The following is a 19,483-nucleotide window of genomic DNA, read 5'->3' as shown; positions in this document are numbered from 1 at the left end:
CCCGCAGATTGCCCCCTCGAGGACATCGCGTGCGTGCTCTTCGCCCAAACAAACAACGCATAGATTGTGTGAGTCATCGGGTGTCAAATAACGATGACACGGATGCACACACCTTCTAAACGCTCTGCTAGTGCTCGCCATAATGAATAGAGATAGCTCTTACTTTTTCCTTGGAAATGCACGCTTCAAACAGAACAGTCAATGAAGACGAAGAAGAGAATGATGTGTGCTCCCGGCGCCTATTTATACTATAGTCGCACCGGTAGTGACGTCATGGCTGTCGCCGGCCAACGAGTTGGTGTTTTTTCAATGTATGCTTCAGACACGGGTCACGACGAGGCGTTCCCCATAGCGACCCCTAGAGGACGCAGTTTGAAGTTCCCATGAAAGGGAACCACTGATTTAAACAAAGTATAGAATTTTACTATTACCCATTTCTAGGTTATTGGCTATAAAATTGAAATAAATAAATAATTATCTGCCAGAATTTTTACATCAGAGAATCCCTAGTTAACTCTGTGAATCTAAACTCTCCCCCTTTAAATAACTGTTTAACAAATCCCCTGCCTCAAGATGAATATTTGGGGGGGTCACTGTTTTCTTTTTTTCTTTTTTTATATGTTAAGATTTGAATGATGTTTTTATTTACATTTGCATGACAAACAATTTTGGTTTCTGTGTTGGGTCACCACTTGATGTCCTAAGTAAAGCCCTGAAGCAAAACCAATTGAGAACAACTGATCTAGAATAAGGCATTAGAGTGAACTCTGCAATAAAAATTTCCATTCAGTAATTTCTTTGTTTATAAAAACCCTGAGGCGCATAAAGCTCTGACTTTGATATTGAAATGGCCCTGATGCATATTACTGTAATAATTCAAATCAGAATTGAAACACTATAGGAGACCTAAGACATTTCTTTAAACTCTTATTCAAAAATACCCACTGCGTTCATGTAATATCCAATGACTCTTGATCATGCTGAGATTAGACATTAGAAGTGATGCCACAGGTCAGATCTGTGTCTACTGCAGTCCGGCTTCTGCAAACCACTATCACAGAAACATCTCAGACAGCTGAGATTCAGATCGATAACACTCCTGTTGTAAACAAAGCTGCTGTGCTTCCCATTGCCCATGAGTTGCCCTGCTATATCAAGGCAGCTGGTGATACTTCAAACCTTTATATACAGGATTTTTCATCATCCTATAAATCTCAGAGGGAAGCTGACACAGTTGGATAAACTAAAAGGTGTGCATCTGTAAAGGGCTTGTGTTTTTTATTACCAAGAGATCTGAAAGTGCTGTCTGCATTGGTTGTTTGTCCATACAGGAAAAGGGGACATATTCCCAGTCTTATTGTCTCGTGTTTGCTGGAGCATTAAAAGCAGTGACTCATTGCCGAACCGGAGTACATCGATCCCATCACACTCAGCTTATGTCTGGCTCTTCCCCGAGCACCAGAACGGGTCATTCAAAAGTGTTAAATCCAAGGGCTACAAGATACATAATGCGTATATTCGGGGTTATTTGCGCAAGCTGAACAATGCACTGAAATTAAAGTTCTTTGCCAAAACCAACAATTCTGGACAGACAGTAGACTAAATATAAATAAAAAAAATGTATTTGAAATAAAAAAGCAAATTATTAATATTGTAAAAAAATTTGTTTTGTATAATATCATCCCATTTTCATTCAAATGTAATCTCATGAATTATGCTTTTTGGCTTTGATGAGCCCCTAGTTAATGGTATCTGCATTGTACCATAATTTTGAGTTGTTTCTCAGTTTTGAAAAACTTTTTTTTGACAGACTAATTTTATCCACCTTATTTTTCACGTTAGAGCCTTAATTATTGTCTTAATTATAAACTTAATTATAAACGCACTGGTTTGTGGTGCGTACAGTTTTACCGTTTACTGCACTTTGATATTCTTCTCGTTATTTCCCATAGTGGCTATTGAAACAGAAGTCTTGCACATTCACAGAAAACAGCTTACTTCCGCTTTGAAAAATAAGGTGGACTGAATCCCTCCTAAAGGTGAAGCTTGTAATTTTCGCACCACTAATGTTGTTGTTTTTTTTCGCCCCCAATGGTCAGCCAAAAGGATAGCTCCGCCCCATACTAACAGTATTGGTTGAGCCTGTTGTTATGTTAGGCTGATCAGAACCTTCAAACAAACAGAGCAAAGTTTTGATAGTGCCACAGTGTGGTAACACTTTTTGGAGGAGTCAAAAAAGAAAAAAAAAAATCAACAAAATGTAAGATTTAACCTAATATGCAATGTACTAATAAACAGCATGAATCATGCCGTCTAACCATTTCATGAAATTATGATGTAACATTTGTAATAAAAAAAAAAAAAAGTAATTTTTTTCTGGCTGTATTGTGAAAGGTCTAAGTAGACAGAGGGCCTTGAGTGACATTTTCTTTTCACTTTAATGTCTGACGGTCAGACTTTAGACATTAACGTTTGGGGGGAGGGACTAATGTGAGGGTGCAGGTGGCTCGTCTTAAGATAAGACCAAGACTGTAGTTCAAACAGCTTCACATTTATCAATTCCCAAACTGTCATTTTCATAGCGACAGATAACTGCAGGTCACCAAACATCTTACCGCTTCTCTGCTCCACTCCCACCTTGATGAAAAGCCGACAGCAAATTAATTTACACCTTGATGACTAATAGATACAAACGCACCCATCAAAGTTCTTGTTTATCTCTGAAATGTGTGACGTAATGCATGTTTATCATTCAGTCTGCCTCTCTCACTTAGTCATCGTCTTCTCCTCTTTCTCCTCTTCTCCTCTTTCTCCTCTCATTAAGCAGAAGCCTTTGGTCCGAGCAGTGACTTTGCGTCGAACGTGTTTGTTTTCTTCATTCTATGCTCTGTGGTGTGAAATTTGAAGTACTTTCTTTTTCACCTCTGCTCATCCCCGTCCACTGGGCTTTTTCTAAATTCATGTCATAATAATTATGCTCTGTTCCTCGATGTGTGATTCTGTGTATCGCAAGTGTGAAAAGGGTTTTATGTAGTCCGATGCTTGCTTTTTCAGTATTCTTTTATTAAGGTTAATAAAACATTGCCATATAAGCTACATCTTTCTTTAAACATGCTCAGCATGTGTGTACACATGTCTTTGTGTGTATTTGGGTCAGGTTTTGCCTGTGTTACAGACTAGCCAGAAAAATGGCTTTATAAACATACAAAATAATGTTGTTGAAATTCTAAAAATTTAGGGGATGAAAAATATCATTAGCTTAGTATAAAAAAATTATTATACTAATCTATCTGTCTGTATCTACAGTATTTGTATGTCTGTCTATGTTTATTTATTTATTTATTTCCTTCCTCTTTCTTTCTTTCTTTCTAACATTCTATCCATTTTGTCTATCTATCTATCCATCTATCCATCTATCCATCTATCTATCTATCTATCTATCTATTTATCTGGCATTCTGTTCATCTGTTTTTAGACAAATTTTGCTTTTGTACTAGTTACATAATTGTTATACTTCCTACAGTCCAATTTTGAATTGTAATTCTGTACCCTTTTTTCTACCTCAGTTTATTTCATTTTGAATTTAAGAATTAAATGCATTCTCAATTCAACTCTGAATGGCACATGACCAGAAATGGAGATTTCTTGTCTTGACGAGGAAAACAGTTTAATAAGCACAATAAATATCTTAATCAAAATGTAAAAATGCAGAAAGGTTTATCTAAGGGATAATAGATAAAAAATATGATTAGCTCACTTTAAAACAATAGAAGTCAGTGGAAAGTCCCCCCTTGTTCTCTCTCCCTATGGGGATTCTCTCTCATCTTGGTCTTTAATGGAGACAGATGCCTGTAATGGGCTGTGGAAATGGACACAGATGCATCACTAAACAAAGTTGCACATCAGTGACTGAGATGGTCATGAAAAAGCACAGAGGGACTTCTTTAAACATGAATAATGACTGCTGAGCACCTCCAATCTCTTTTTCTGACCTCCAGTTTCTATATTACCATCGAGGACAGACTGAATACAGTACATCCACCTTGTTCCCTGTCTCCCTAGTCATTATTAGGCATTAAAGTTCTTGAGGAGGTGACTAAGCAAGTGTGCGACTGGGACTTTGCGGTAAGGGTGGGATGTGTTTTTATTGCGGGGGGTCTCCATGCTCAGGGTGAACTGATGATTCATGGTGCAGCGACTTAGACACCGGCAAGGTGAAACGCTATGTTGTTGATTTTACCGTATTACCACACGCCCTGCTCCAGTTTCACCCTGCTCAGCTGGACATGAGAGCAACTCATCAAAAGCTCTTAATGCCCCATCCAGTAATGATGATAGGCACATTCTACCTATGGATTTTGTCACTTAAATATGAGCTGTAAAATGATGCTCAATGCATCTGAGGTATCTGAATATTGGATTCTTAAAGGGGTAGGATGAAGTTACCAGTATGAAGTTCTTCTGGGTAACACAAAAGCAGATATTTTGAAATAAATTTTTTTTAATAATTTCACTATATCACTATATATTTTCACTGAATGGAAAAAGCAGTGTGAACATTTTGTGTTCCATTGCAGAAATAAAAAAAGATTTAACATCAGCATGAGTCACAAAGAGTTCATTTTTCTTTTTTTCTTTTTTTTTTCTTCTTTTTTTTTTAATGAACTATCCCTTTAAGTTCAATTTGTCAGACTGGGAATGATTTCCACCACATTATCAGTCGCAAGAGAGGAATTTGAAGTAGATCAAACTTAGATGTTTTGTGACTCATAGTTTGGTGAGTCTGTGTCACCTCACCTTGCCCGCCTGTTTCCCGACCCTACTCATAATGGTGATTTATGTATGCACTTTCTCTTTTCTCCTACAACAATTGACAATGTGATGAATGGCTTTGGAAAAGAAGGCAAGGCGTTCCAGCAGAACGGTAGTTTGTTCTTCTTGACTAGGAAGCAGACTCCAGTGTCCTTTAAAAAGTGTGAGTTGCATTCATTTGCAGATAGCTGTATAGAATGGACAATCACTGGCTGACAGCAAGGCAGATTTCACTTTAGTCAAGTCAAAATTTAAAAAGCAGGAAACTTTAATCTAGTTGAATGAATCTGTTGAAAGACACATCACATAAACCAATGATTTACATCACAAATGAAAAGGAAGGAGACTGTTGAGATAATTTAGTCTTTATTACTTAAAAACTGACACATAACACTTTAACTATGATCTCCAAAAAGAAAATTTTCTCAAAATGAACTAACTTCACTTTTCTAAATAATTCATTTCTATGAGATTCATGCCCAAAGAAAATTAGTTAGGACCTTTCTCCTCCTTCATGCTTTTGAATGTAGCTTTTTGGTGTCTATTGAACTACATGTGTGAAGGATAACTCAGTGCTATCACTTTTTATCATTATTGAATTTTCTTCAAGGCTGGCAATGTCATTATTGGAAAATCTTTCCAGTATATTGTGTAATCTTGTCTGGAGAGATGGGAACAAAAATGTATCAGTCACTTTGAATAAAAATGTCTGCCAAATGACCAGTATATATAAGAGAGCTGAGATTCAATGTCTGATGCATCTGAAACACTTTTCTTGCGCATACATCCCTGTACACTAACACACACACCATCTGTCTTGCCAGATATGTTGCAGTGTCATTCTACATAACATATTCAGTGTCATATTAATGTCAGGTCTTCTTCATACCTCAGAATGGTAGAATGGGCCACTGTTCTATGTGTCTCTATGAAGAATGAGCCTAAATCATGCAGATATCTGAAATGTTTCAAAATGGTAACAAATGGACATTTTAGAAGTGCCTGTTCAGTCTCAGTCCATTTCTGTCTGTAGGTGTTTGGATGTTATTTTATTGTTGTCTTGTATACTTGTATCACTCTCATTATCAGGCTTTTGATTTCTGCAAGAAAGCCTAGGACACCTCATGTGGATGTGATTGTGTTTGAATGAATGTATGTTCATGCGTGTGGTTAATGTGTAAGAGAAGTAGCTAATCAAGACTACAAGACTAAAACAAATCCCACTCTATCCTGAGGCCTCTTCACCTCAATCATGTCCACCCATATGAACTAATCAGACTTCATAATTACGACCTTGAGCGACGCACCGCACACACAGCAAATTCAATAAACTGCAGCCTGCCAGCTGATAGCCCACTGGAGGGATGGATTTGTTTTATAATTGTGTTGCCATCTCAATATTATGACAAAAAAAAAATCTTTTGGCTAGGACATTGTTTTTTTTCCCAGAGATGACAGGTAGGGACAAAAGATGAAAACATATCCATATAATCACTGAGTAATTCCACTGCTTTTCACCCCTATGTCAGTGGTTCAGTCAAACTCACTTTCAGCTGATGAGGCTGATGTTCACTGGCATGTTAAATCAGGCTTAGATTTTTAGAGGTAAGGCTGAAAATGTGTTTTGAAAATGAATTTTACTACCTTTTCACTACCTTTCAAAAAATTATAATCTGTAAGATTTTTTTTTTATATTTTTGAGTCTCTTATGCTCACCAAGGCTGTGTTTATTTTATCAAAATATAGTAAAACCATTAATATTGTGAAATATTATTACAATTTAAAATAACTGTTTTCTATTTTGATATACTTTCAAATGTAATTTGTTCCTGTAATGGCAGAACTTAATTTTAGCATCATTGCTCCAGTCTTCAGTGCCACATGATTCTTCAGAAATCATTCTAATATGCTGATTTGGTGCTCAAGTAACATTTCCTATTATCAATTTTGAAAACAGATGTGCTGCTCTTTTTTTGTGGAAATCATAATACATTTTTTAAAGGATTTTGCATTAATGTTCAAGTTTTTACTGTCACTTTTGATCAATTTAATGCATCCTTGCCAAATAAAATTATTATTTTCTTTAAAAAATTTTACCGATCCCTGAACCTATGAACGGTAGTGTATGCATACTGTGTTTATATGTATGTATTTTTCATCAAAAGAACTTTTAAATTAAGAGGCCCATAAACTGACCCCATAACTACATAACACAAACTGTACAATAAGAATCCAGGTTGGGATAAAAGTTAAACCAACACTGACTTTAGACAGTTGGAGGTAGTTAATATGAGGAGTCATGGGTTTGATGAAAATCAAACTTTTGCTGATCAGCACTATGAAATGCCATGCACCACAAGTTATCCTTCCCTCAGGAAACTATAAAAAGAAAAGCAGGGAAAGGGCAGTACTCCCTCTGTGCTGCTCATGGGCCATTTTGAGCCCTGAACATTTCTCTTAATCAAACATTCTTTTATCTTCCACCAGAGGAGCTAGAGATCTGGAATTTCACAATAGCAAGAAACGTCTCTAGGTTACGTATGTAACCATGGTTCCCCTCGCTGCTCCATTGGACTGATTTGACACGTGCTTCAGAACGCGGTCACGCAAGGGCGTTCCCAAAGCGACTCGACGCAGCTCGAGTTCCTGAAGGGGAACCTGATTTTGCTTAAATCCTTTTTTAGGATTCAATTTAGAGCTTCAAAGGGATTTATGATGCATCAGACATCATTAATTAAAGCAGGATACAGAGAATGTACCTCTTTTGTGTAGCACAGTCCACTTAGATGTTCTTCCACTTTTCTTGAAAACATCCCTGATGAATTTTGGCCCTCATAATTGCTACAAGACACAATTAAGTCCCACATCAATAGAATTGATCGTGGAGCAATTCTCTGATGCCCCTTATGGAGAAGGATGGATAAATATGGGAAAAATTGATTTCCTGACTCCTCACCTGTCAAAAAGCATCCATGTGAAGAGGTAAATAGTCTATTCCTTAATCCTCATTAACCAAATCTTTTTTTGGTCTCATTTTTAAAAGATTGCGATGGTTCTTCTAAAGTTGAATGAGTATTGCTATTTTACTTGTTGCTATTTTACTTGATTACTTGTTTAATTAAAATGAATAACTTTAATTTCTTCAGACTATTATTGTGAGAACATCTTTGATTGCCAGAATTTCAGGTGTTTCATATATCTTTAGGAAATGGCTGAAAAATGACGAGCTTATAAATATTTTTCAGGTCTAAACTTACTGCAAGAGTTTATTTTTGTCTCCAGGATGCATATGTGAACATTTATTTATTTATTTATTTAAATGTATTTACTTTTCAACAGCCCAATTTAGTTTCACTGACAACAGTGAGAGTGAGTAGAAGTATATAATACAAGAAAGCGTAAGACGAGAGACAATTAGTCAACCATTGCAGTGTATTTTTCAACACTCTGACCTGACATTCTTTATTTATTTATTTAGTTATTTGTCTAGAATTTTGTAAAGTGAGCTAGTTTCCATGGTGTAAAAAACTGTCAGGTAACCAGAAAAATATGTACATGGATGTTTTATTCAAGTTATAAATATTAGCCTGACTTCATTGAGTATTTTAAGGTTACAAGAAGTATAAATACCTCCTTATTTCCACATTTGTATTTTTTTTTTGTGTAGATTCCAGTATGCCTAACCTACTGATAGCTTTAACCCTTAATTGGCATATCTGCATTTTGATGAATTAACAAGGAATCATTTTAAGGGTGAAAAACGAACTAGGAAAGAGTGCTGTTGGCTCATGAAGAACGGTGGCTAAGACGTAGACGTCAGCTAGGCGGGGGGTAATAAAAACTCCCATTCATCCCGAGGAGGGGCATAATTGGCTTGACCACATCTTGAAACCTAATCTAGAATATATGAGGAAATCATGTAGCTACTTCTGCGTTTAGCGTTTGGTAAACTCCAGTCCCACTGAAATAATGGGTTAGAAAACACTACAACCCTGATTACACTGACGTTACAAAGCACAGACTCTCGTTTCAAACCCAAACTGATTAAACCATTTACATAAACCATAATTAATGGTGCAATGATTGAGTCCAACGTGAGTCTGAGTTGCGCGTGGTGCGCTGGAGGAGATGACGGGAGCAGCGCGCACTTGGATGAGAATCACTCAGAACACAATCTGAGTCCGACCGGACACTTGGTGGTCGCCGTGTGCCTTGGATTCATCGGAACTTTCGGGTTTCTCAACAACACGCTCGTTCTCATCCTGTTCTGTCGCTACAAAATGCTGCGCTCGCCCATGAACTATATTCTGATGAGCATCTCAGTGAGTGATCTGCTGGTGTGCGTCCTCGGCACCCCGTTCAGCTTCGCCGCCAGTACGCAGGGCCGGTGGCTCATCGGACGCGCGGGCTGCGTGTGGTATGGCTTCATCAATTCATTTCTGGGTAAGTCTGTATGTTACAGCAGTGTCGATAAACGATAGAAGTATGCTTCGAAGGCACCTGCATTGGTACTTTTGAATCGCACTTCGCATGCGCAGCAACATTGTAAAACGTTTTTAACCGTTAAAATGTTATGATACGTTTGAGTATTCGATATGTAATACGACAGATATGCCGTTTGTTTATTAACGTTCTAAATAAGTATTTTCGCAGCATTGTAGAAGTGTAGGCTACTTGCAGCACGTCCGACCTGTTATTACGCCGTCATCAAAATGTTTTTGTCTTTCAAAGTGAAAAGATATCAGTAACATAAAACATTGATATAAAAAGAGAGATAGATATCAAACATGACACTCAAATGTCTTTTTATATTTCATATACTAACGACGTGAACTTAATTGACTTCAGAACGATATTACGCACGTTTGAACAACCGACATAAGTACCATCGCTGCAGTTGTACTTGCGGGTAATCTACACTAAATGTTATCACAGCCTCTATCGTGTGTTATATTAGTTATTGATATAATGTGTCGCGAGGTAAAAGCGTCTCTCTTCAAACGCGTCCGGTCAGACTCGTGCGCGCTGCTCTAGTCAGTTTTCTAGTCTGTTTTTTTTCTCGCTGGGTTGATGATGCGACGCCTATTCAGCAAATATGTTATCCAAAAGTTGCAGTAATATGAATATTACAATTTATTTGAGTAAACTGTTTGCCATTTGTGGTAAATTGGTCGTTGTTGGCACAGCTAGATTTATCATTTAATTTTGAAAGCTAATTGCAGTATACGTTTTAAACCCCCTAAATAAAAGCTTCTATACAAACGAAGCAGGTCGGTTTTTTTTTTAGCACAATTTCCAAAAATGCACTGTAGTTCACCTGCAATAACTACAAACCTCATAGCGGACTAATCCAACATATAGGCTATGTTTAAACATTATACGAAGGCAGGATTTAACACCCCCTGTCCATAGATGGCCATCAGTTTGATGGATGTTGACTTATTGACATTTTAAACTCCTTGTACTGGATATGTTTTAGTTTGTGGAACATGTGTTGTGTTTCTGGAAATGTGCCAAAAAAAGTAAAAGTATGATATTCTTTGCAGACTACAGACCAAAAAAAAAAAAGAGAGAGAGAGAGAGAGAGAGAAATGCTCAAAAGTAGGCTACACACTAAAATTGAAAACTTGCCAAAGTTACAACCTACAATAATAAGTTCATTGCACTTTTTCAGCCACTTTGAATTTATTTACTGATGACGAAAATGAAGTTGGAACTATTTAATGAAAACTCATTAAATAAATAAAAATGACAAATTATTGGAAACAAAGATGATGAAAACTTTTTTTACAGTGTACAATTGAAAAGATTGTAAAGAAAAGTCTGCATAATTGGAAAGGTGTTAAATAAACACACCAGGGCAGAGGTGTATTCTTCTCCTGATTAGGGTTTAGCGCTCGATCTGAAGGCGAGGAGAGCTGTATTCAGGGAAAAAAGATGTGTGCTGTCCTGTACTTGACCCATAACGCAGACTCTGTAATGGGGCAGAGTGTAGTGTACAGTTGTAGTGTTTCCAGTGAGTAGAATAGCTGTTCTGTTGTTAATTTACAGGTGTTACTTTTCTTGTGCCAACAGCCGTTAAGATCAAATGGGTCTGTGTGATTATATGACAACAGATTTTAACATCAGTGCTTAAGAACTCTTTATGTATGACCTAGTTGGTAAATAAAAAATGTTGTTGATGCATTGTAATGGTCAAAACCTCAAATACTGGTCAGGGTCTTTTGCTGAACAAAGCTGTGTGAATGACCATTGGTTCAATAAATCCACACTTATAGGAGAACTAAGAGTGCTTTTATAGAAAAAACCTCTGTAACTGGTTACAGTCCTTGAAAGCCCGATGGCAAATACCTGTCATTGCTTTCAAAAGGCTCATTACTTGCTTTCCTGATTAGCTGTCATCAGGAACCACCATGTATATGATATAAGTTGCTTCTTTACTCATTTACAATGTCTAAAGCCATTATGATGGTAATTGTAAGCTGTGGACTATACACTTGTTTCACTGATTACTGCTATCTCCCTCAAATAAATTACACTGATAAAGTGCTAACAAAGCTGATACTTACAAGACAAAAATAAATGTAAGCCTTTATTCTTTGAACCAGCTGTGAATAGTACAGTACAGCTACATATTGTCAGGCTCATGGAGATATAGCTTCATCCATTGTCAGTGCAGATTTTATATACACACACATCAGGCAGAAAAAACGACTAGTTCTCGTTCAGGCTTATACAGTAGTTTAAATATTCAAGCTCATAGTTTCTTTGAACAACATCATATTTAATCAAGGTCTTTCTAAGCAGCTTTTTTATGATTAGCATGGCAGGATTTTGGGAGATGATCTGAATGAAAACAGTGTGAATGTGAGAGACTGGAAATGCAATCACATCTATTTTGTCTTTCTTTGCTTAAAGTTTAGTGAACTCTGATCTGCAAATTTACATAGCCAAAAAAAAAAGAAAAAAAATACCCTGAAACGTCACAGATTGGCCTTTTAGCTGAATTTAAAAAAAGTAAACTTAAAACCTGTCTGGTTTGTAATGTTGCATAGTCCGTATTTCGCTGCTCAAAGCCCAGTGTGACTGCATTTTTCTACATAAAGTTAATTATTAAATAAGGGAGCGTTGTAAGTTGTAGCATTTTTTTTTTTCAACTATTAAAAGACAGAGATTTACAGTCTTATAAGAACTGATCGCCAAACTTCCTTAATGGTAGACTACACAATACACATTCAAGATTCAAGATTCAAGATTTTTTATTTGTCACATACATGGTTATATAGGGAATATATGACCAGCAGTGAAATGTAAGTCTCACATGCAGAAACTGTTGGTGCATCTGGTAATGGGCACTTTTGTTTCCTTGTGCATTTGGCAAAACCAAATAAACTCAGGAGAATCTTAAAATATCAGACCTGAAACTGAAGGCAGCTATCATGTCACTGTCATTTTAACTGTAAAGAGCAGGTGTTCTCATTCATTTGAGATGTGTTTGCAAGGTCTCTTAAGGTACAAGGGAGTGTGTATTATTAAAATTATGCCAAAATATATTGCAAAATAGTAAGGGTGTAAATGTGGCGGTATAAGAAACCAAGCTGATACAACAATAATCAATAATAAAACCTTCAGCAGTATTGTTAGTACAGAGTACTAACAGAGTACAACTGTAAAAACTACCTTTAATATGTAGAAGACAAATACAGTTCTATTGTAACAAAGTGTCAGACGATTACTATTTAGTTACTATTACTACTATTTATCACCACTATTTAGCTTCGGGGGGGGGGGACGACACTTAAACAGGTTTTCTGAAGAGGAACTGGATTAGATGATTTGTAGTAGTAGACTGAAAATAGTTGTTGTGGGATTACTTTAAAGGAATAGTTCATTCTCATTCTCATGGCACCCATTCACTGCAGAAGATCCATTGGTGAGCAAGTGATGTAATGCTAAATTTCTCCAAATCTGTTCAGATGAAGAAACAAACTCATCTACATCTTGGATGGCCTGCGGGTGAGTACATTTCAGCATATTTTCATTTTTGGGTGAACTATTCCTTTAAAATAATTTCACTCAGAAATTGCTAGTAAATGTCACAATTACAAAGAAACAGCAAGTAGCACATTGAATTAAACATGACATTTTAAAATATAAAGACTTTCTTGTAAAACACTTCAATAGTCTTTATTTACAAGTTTGAAAAACATTTTTTTACAGTGTAGAAAAGCAAGTCCTTACTAATGGCACATTATTGAATAAACATTTGGTGTAGGATTTCATTTGAAACCATTTTCCCTCAGAAATTGCTAGTAAATTTCACAAATAATTGCAAAGAAACCCAATTAACAGTTTGAAATAAACATGACATGACAGTAAAAAGACTCAAAGAGTATTCTCTTGTAAAACGTTATCCAATAATCTTAATTTACAACTTAGAAAAATATTTTTTTACAGTGTCAAAGTGTTGAAATTCAAATTTTTTCCCCTCGATTTTAAGCAAAGGTAAACCCACAGCACTGAGCATGATGTGTATTTGCAGTACACCCAATAAAAGCGCAGATTTGGCCTTTTACTCAACATAAACAAACCCTCAAAGGTAATAAGGATCTGTAAGCAACCCAGAGCTGCAGCTATTACACTCTTAAAAATAAAGGTGCTTCACGATGCCATAGAAGAACCTTTTTGTCTAAATGGTTCCATAAAGAACCTTTAACATCTGAAGAACCTTTCTGTTTCACAAAAGGTTCTTTGTGGCGAAAGAAGGTTCTTCAGATTATAAAAAGGTAAGAAAGAGATGGTTCTTTAAAGAACCTATGACTGAATGGTTCTTTGTGGAACCAAAAATGGTTCTTCTATGGCATCGCTTGAAGAACCTTTTGAAGCACCTTTATTTTTAAGAGTGTACTCATAACAGTGTGTTGTGTTGTCTATGTATCTCTCTTCTGTTTGTACAGGCGTCGTGTCTCTAATCTCCCTGGCGGTGCTCTCATACGAGCGCTACTGCACCATGATGGGGGCCATGCAGGCCGACTCTACAAATTACAGAAAGGTGGCCATGGGTATTGCCTTCTCCTGGATATATTCCATTATTTGGACTCTTCCGCCACTGTTTGGATGGAGCTGCTATGGTCCGGAGGGTCCTGGCACCACCTGCAGCGTCAACTGGGCAGCCAGAACAGCCAACAATGTGTCTTACATCGTCTGTTTGTTTATCTTCTGCCTTATTCTCCCTTTTATGGTGATTGTCTACAGCTATGGCAGACTCCTTCAGGCTATCACACAGGTAGGTGTCACAACCACTACTGTCTACTACAGCTGATGAGTTATTGATTTCAGAGAAGCTTTATGCCTCATATTCCAGACCATTATGCCTGATTTGTAGAAACTTGGCTTGGATGCATTTCTTGAGTTATTGGTTGCTCAATAAATTAAATAAATGATGAATTAAGTGTTTTTTCTTCAGTTGAACCCAAAAGAAGATATTGTGAAGAATATTGGTAACCAAAGAGTTGACGGCAGCCATTACTTCCATGGTATATTATTCCATAAATATTATTATTTTAATATATACATTGGGCTTATTATATAGTGCGCCTAATTTACAAAAAAGAAAGATATTTTTATTTGTAAAATATTCCAGATAAATTTCCCCCATCTAGAAGCAACAGAAGTGTAGATCAAGGCGTCATTGTATTGTATTAAAAATATGTAATACAGTGTAGCAGGAAAAACATGTTCTCCGTGCTCTTGAGGGAAAAACTGTCCTTGACTCCTTCTCGTTACATTGCAGCTTATTATTGTAACAGAAAATGCAGCAAATGATTTATGAAACCTGCCACAAAGAGAAACAATTACCTGAACTTCAACTTCAGCTTTAATTAGCTTAATATTCACAAATCATTATTCACAATGACCTTTTTGCACCATTAATTAACAAAACCACTCAGCAGTCCTCTCAACGTGTGGTTCAAATTAAAAACAGTTTGAATATATCGGCTCACGGCAGTTTTGTCTGTGTTCCTCTATCATTTCCACTTTACCAGAGGAAGCTAGATTAATTCTTTTTCGAACGCTTGCTCCAGAGATGTCCTGTGCTGTTACACTCTTAAAAATAAAGGTGCTTCAAAAGGTTCTTCAAGCGATGCCATAGAAGAACCATTTTTGGTTCCACAAAGAAACATTCAGTCAAAGGTTCTTTAAAGAACCATCTCTTTCTTACCTTTTTATAATCTGAAGAACCTTCTTTCGCCCCAAAGAACCTTTTGTGAAACAGAAAGGTTCTTCAGATGTTAAAGGTTCTTTATGGAACCATTTAGACAAAAAGGTTCTTCTATGGCATCGTGAAGCACCTTTATTTTTAAGAGTGTAGGTGATTAACATCAATAGTCAGCAACAATTAAAAAATATTCTCAATGATTTGCACAAAACATCTTGAATGCAAATTAAGCACTGTATTATGTTGGAAATGGAGCAAATCGTGTCAGAATTTGCATGGAGATGGGAAGAAAACAACATTTCAATTGAGAAGTAGTTTTTATTTGATGTCCCCAGAGTGGCCCAATCTTCTAGAGTAAACAAAACACAAACGCTCTCAAAGCTCCCACAATTCCTTTCCTTTCTCCCGCCCCTCGCAGTGTGGGTGACCTAACAGAGGCCAGCAGCTGCTTACGTTAAAAGCACTGACACAACAAATAACTTTGATTTGCAACCAAATTACTTTCAATAGCAACAATGAATGAGAAATCTCCTTGCAAGCTCCATTTTCTCTGTGTCTGAATAGACTGCAATGTATGAAATAGATGTTTCAGCACTTTTAATAGACTGTGAGGTTCAGAGAGAGTTGTTAAATTAAAACATTCATGTTTATGTAAATTAGCCCTGCCTAAAATGGGCCATTGATGCTTTCAGAACTGGGAGATTCACCTTTTCGTTTCACTTCATTCAGCAGCAACTCATTGTCATTGCATTAACATAAGCACTTTCTTCATAAAGGTTTTTTTGCTGTGAAAAAGCCCTGCTGAATCTTACTTTGGTCTGAAGGTCGTCTGTAGATCCGCAATGAACTGTATGTGAAGCCGTGGTTATACTGTAGCCTATATAGGTCAAGACTTAGCGCTAGACATCAATGGTGTGATCTAACCTCAGTGGTGAAAATGCACCTTGAACCTTTAATGAAAATGAACGTTTACCTCACAGGGCTTATGACCTTGCAGTCTTTTTAAGCACTATATATATATATACACATATATATAGCCTATATTAGAGATGCACTGATTGCAATTTTCCAATTTCCGATTTTTTTTTGTAAGTGTGACCTGCCATTACCGATTTTTGCCGATTCCGATTTTCTTTCTAAGAACTGTAATTGACAGCAAATGCAAACAAAAATCTACTTTTTTCAGTGCAAAAAAAAAAAAGTTACAGATGTTCTCTTATTTAAACAACTCTCAAAATAAAATGCTCTGTGACTGGAAAGAGGTAGAAATAAGAAATTTTGCGAGCTTCATCTGGCACGATAAATGGATTATCAATCACCATTTACACTGAATGCAATAAAATCAGAATCATTGTCACATGGAAATTTTTGGTGGGCAAGTGTCAGTGCTTCCCTAGTTATTTTGGTTATTGGTGTTTTAATCAGGCTTCTTGTCCGGTTGGGCAAGTAAATTTCTCTCACTCGCCCGTTTAAAAAATCTACTTGTCCCAGACAAGCGTTAATCGAACCCTGTGGTTCCCCATGGTTTACTTTGGCCCTACACGTAATACGGATTGCAAACTTTGTGTCCTCTTCACTCACAGTGAAGAACTTCCACACCAATGACATATTTACATGCAGATGTGAGCGTAGGTGTGACGTCAAAACGGACCGGTTCGGAATTGGCAGACTTTCATGCAGGTTTGGAACAAGCACTACCCCTTTAAGTGCTTAAGTGTTCGAGATTTCTCAAACTTTGCATTTTTGTGCTCACATATACGTTATATTAAACTTTTTACCACCATTCAAGTTATTTAAACGATCATTAGAAACTTTATTGCCATTGTTACTTTACACTTCATACGATTCATATGGTTGCTTAGAGAGTGGCATAATGACACCTCACACAAAAGCATTTGCATAATGGTGTCCTGAATATGATAAAATCATTGCATTTGATGAAAGGCATTTTTCCCAATCTGCTGCCTTCAATTTATTTGGATGTCATTTAATGCAAACCAATTATAGGCCAATCGTAGCGTGAGATCAGATAACTGAAGCGTCGTCTCCACTGTATAACAGTGATTGTAGCTCCTCTCCACTGGTATTGAACCACGGGCGCAGAGACGGAATGCTGATAAGCTTTGAGTCTTTTAGACAATTAGCACCCTGTGTGTTTATACGAGATGCAACTCTGACTGTTCGGTGTGGTGGAGTCCTGGGGGGACAGGTGCCAGATATATTCACCATCCACTCTGCTAAATCTCAAAGGGGCTGATAAAAATGCCACACGATGTTATATTACATAGTAACCAGCTCTTCGATTAAGCTGAAGGCTCTTTTTAATTGCATGCATCACAACCAATCAATTAGATAATGATTCACTCACGTTTGTGATTAATAAGACCGCGCAAACCAGTGCTCAAGCTAGGGTGGATTTTGTACACTCTACCTTACTGTGACAGTCTGAATGTCACCTACAGTAAGTAGACCTACAGGCTTTGTCCCTTCGTCCCGCAAAAGTGTCACAGTGTTATATAAGTTTGAATGAAGATTTGACAGTTGCGTATTCACAGTGCATAGGGCACATACAGTTATCCTCCCAGCTTCTGTCGCTCCACTCAGCCGTTGACTAACCCATCCAAAAGGGAACGAGAGAGAGAAACAAAGTTTACATCTGCTGCATGTTATGTTGCCAGCTCTGAAAAGTGGTGACCTCAAGAGAGGTTTCAAGGAAGAAATTTCGCAGATGAAGCATTTTGATTTAATTCGATTGGTTTGGATTAAAGGCTGGAGTTTTGGGGAAATTGGCTAGGATGGTTTTCGTTAGGGTTTACTACTTGCTGTCAGTTTCTAAAGGCTGGAATACACTACATGACTTTTAAAATCGGAACAGATTTTAAAACACTGGGCATCATACCCTTGCTGACTTTGTAAATGGTTACAGAAAAAACTAGGCGTCATACACTAAACAACTGAGAATCACAGACTGAGCAAAACAAAATCATACAGAAACATGCACTTTGTTTTAAAAATCAGCTCAAAATATCAAACATGTTTGATTTCTGGATGGAATCAAAGTCTGAAATGCTGCCAAAATCTGCAGACTGGCTCTGACTTTCTGGAACTGACTCGTCCAGACTGTAAATAGGGGCAAATATCTGTGCAAAAGTTGTGTAGTGTATTTCAGCCTTTACTTGTCAAACTGCATGTCTTGCAAGGGATCATTCACCCAAAAATGAAACTTCTGTCAATCATTTACTCTGTCTTTCTTCTGTAGAACAACATTTCGGCTGTTTTTGCCCATAAAATGGATGTCACATGGGTCCAAAACAACACTGCACACCATCAATTTTAATTGTAAGGACAAAAAAGACAATCATACAGATTAAATAAAATCATACAGGTCTGAAATTACATGAATAATGACAGAATTGTCATTTTTGGTGAACTATCCCTTTAACTTGAAGTAGATTTTGTGTCATGCTAGCTGCTGTCTCTTTTGTTTGTTTTGAAGTTGAGCCTGATGACTTACAATTTAATTAGTCTGCAATTAACAGTGCAATCCCTCTTAATTAGGAGCCTTCAAATGACATTGAAAATGATGAAGTCTTTTTGGAGAATTGCTATTCCAGGTTAAGTGGCCAGATGTTGTGAAAGCTAATTTCATACTCTGAATATGGAAGACATGAACTTCAAAGACCAATGATAGCTTAATACTCTTAACCAGGGGTGTCTAATTCTGCTTCTGGAGGGCCAATTGCCTGCTGAGTTTAGCTCCATTCCTAATGAATCACTGTGTTTAGTTTTTCAGGATTACTGGAAACTTCCAGGCAAGTGTGTTGAGGCAGATTGAAGCTAAACTCTGCAGGACATTGGCTCTCCGGGAGCAGGATTGGACACCCCTGCTCTTAGCTAACCGTGTCTCTCCCAGTCTTTCCTCATCCCCTCATTTCAGACAGAACAGACAGCCCTCAGGATGTCAGAATATTCAACAAAACTCTGCTGTCACATGTCCTTATTACAGCTACTGCTGAAATGCTACTCTGCACTCCTGAGAGAGAAAGTTATGAGGCAATTCTTAAAATGTGCTTGCGTTGTCATATTCTATATTGTGCTATTTAGAGCAGTTTTTGCTGTTGTTGTTGTTGTTGTGTGAATTTTGCAGCATTTTTTAAGGTGGACAGGTGGAATGAATCCTTAGTCTTTTAATAAGTCCTGGCGAATGGCCTATATAGAATAGGTCTATATAGAGAAAGTTATGGAGTGGATCAGTGTTCTAGCAGATAACAATTTATTTGTACAATCACAACAGTATTTCTATACCACAAGACAATACAACTTTTCCGGGGTTCTTAGATGCGGAAGTTGTTGTAAACTTCTATAATGGTGAATGGAAATTACAACAAATATATTTTTGCATTCCGATTTGAACCAATAGCTAAAGAAAAACTCTACTATAGCATTTCAATA

At 37.1% G+C, this 19,483-nt stretch overlaps 2 protein-coding genes across 2 annotated transcripts in view; both read left to right on the top strand.

The window, feature by feature from the left end:
• The window catches only part of LOC107663605 (zinc finger BED domain-containing protein 1-like), a 13,046-nt gene extending 11,804 nt beyond the window's left edge, over positions 1-1,242 (top strand). The window contains exon 5 of the mRNA XM_016453843.1: positions 991-1,242. Within this exon, the coding sequence (XP_016309329.1) occupies positions 991-1,242 (252 nt within the window). The remainder of the gene's footprint in view (positions 1-990) is intronic.
• Positions 1,243-8,891: 7,649 nt separating this feature from the next.
• Positions 8,892-19,483, top strand: part of tmtopsb (teleost multiple tissue opsin b) — a 30,049-nt gene continuing 19,457 nt past the window's right edge. Inside the window, exons 1-2 of the mRNA XM_016453869.1 lie at positions 8,892-9,255; positions 13,770-14,098. Of these exons, the coding sequence (XP_016309355.1) occupies positions 8,892-9,255; positions 13,770-14,098 (693 nt within the window). The remainder of the gene's footprint in view (positions 9,256-13,769; positions 14,099-19,483) is intronic.

This window comes from Sinocyclocheilus anshuiensis, unplaced genomic scaffold (assembly GCF_001515605.1).
Source record: "Sinocyclocheilus anshuiensis isolate Anshui unplaced genomic scaffold, SAMN03320099.WGS_v1.1 scaffold928, whole genome shotgun sequence".
NCBI lineage: Eukaryota > Metazoa > Chordata > Actinopteri > Cypriniformes > Cyprinidae > Sinocyclocheilus > Sinocyclocheilus anshuiensis.
Note: the sequence above shows the minus strand (reverse complement) of the source record. Positions and strands in the feature narration are given on the sequence as shown.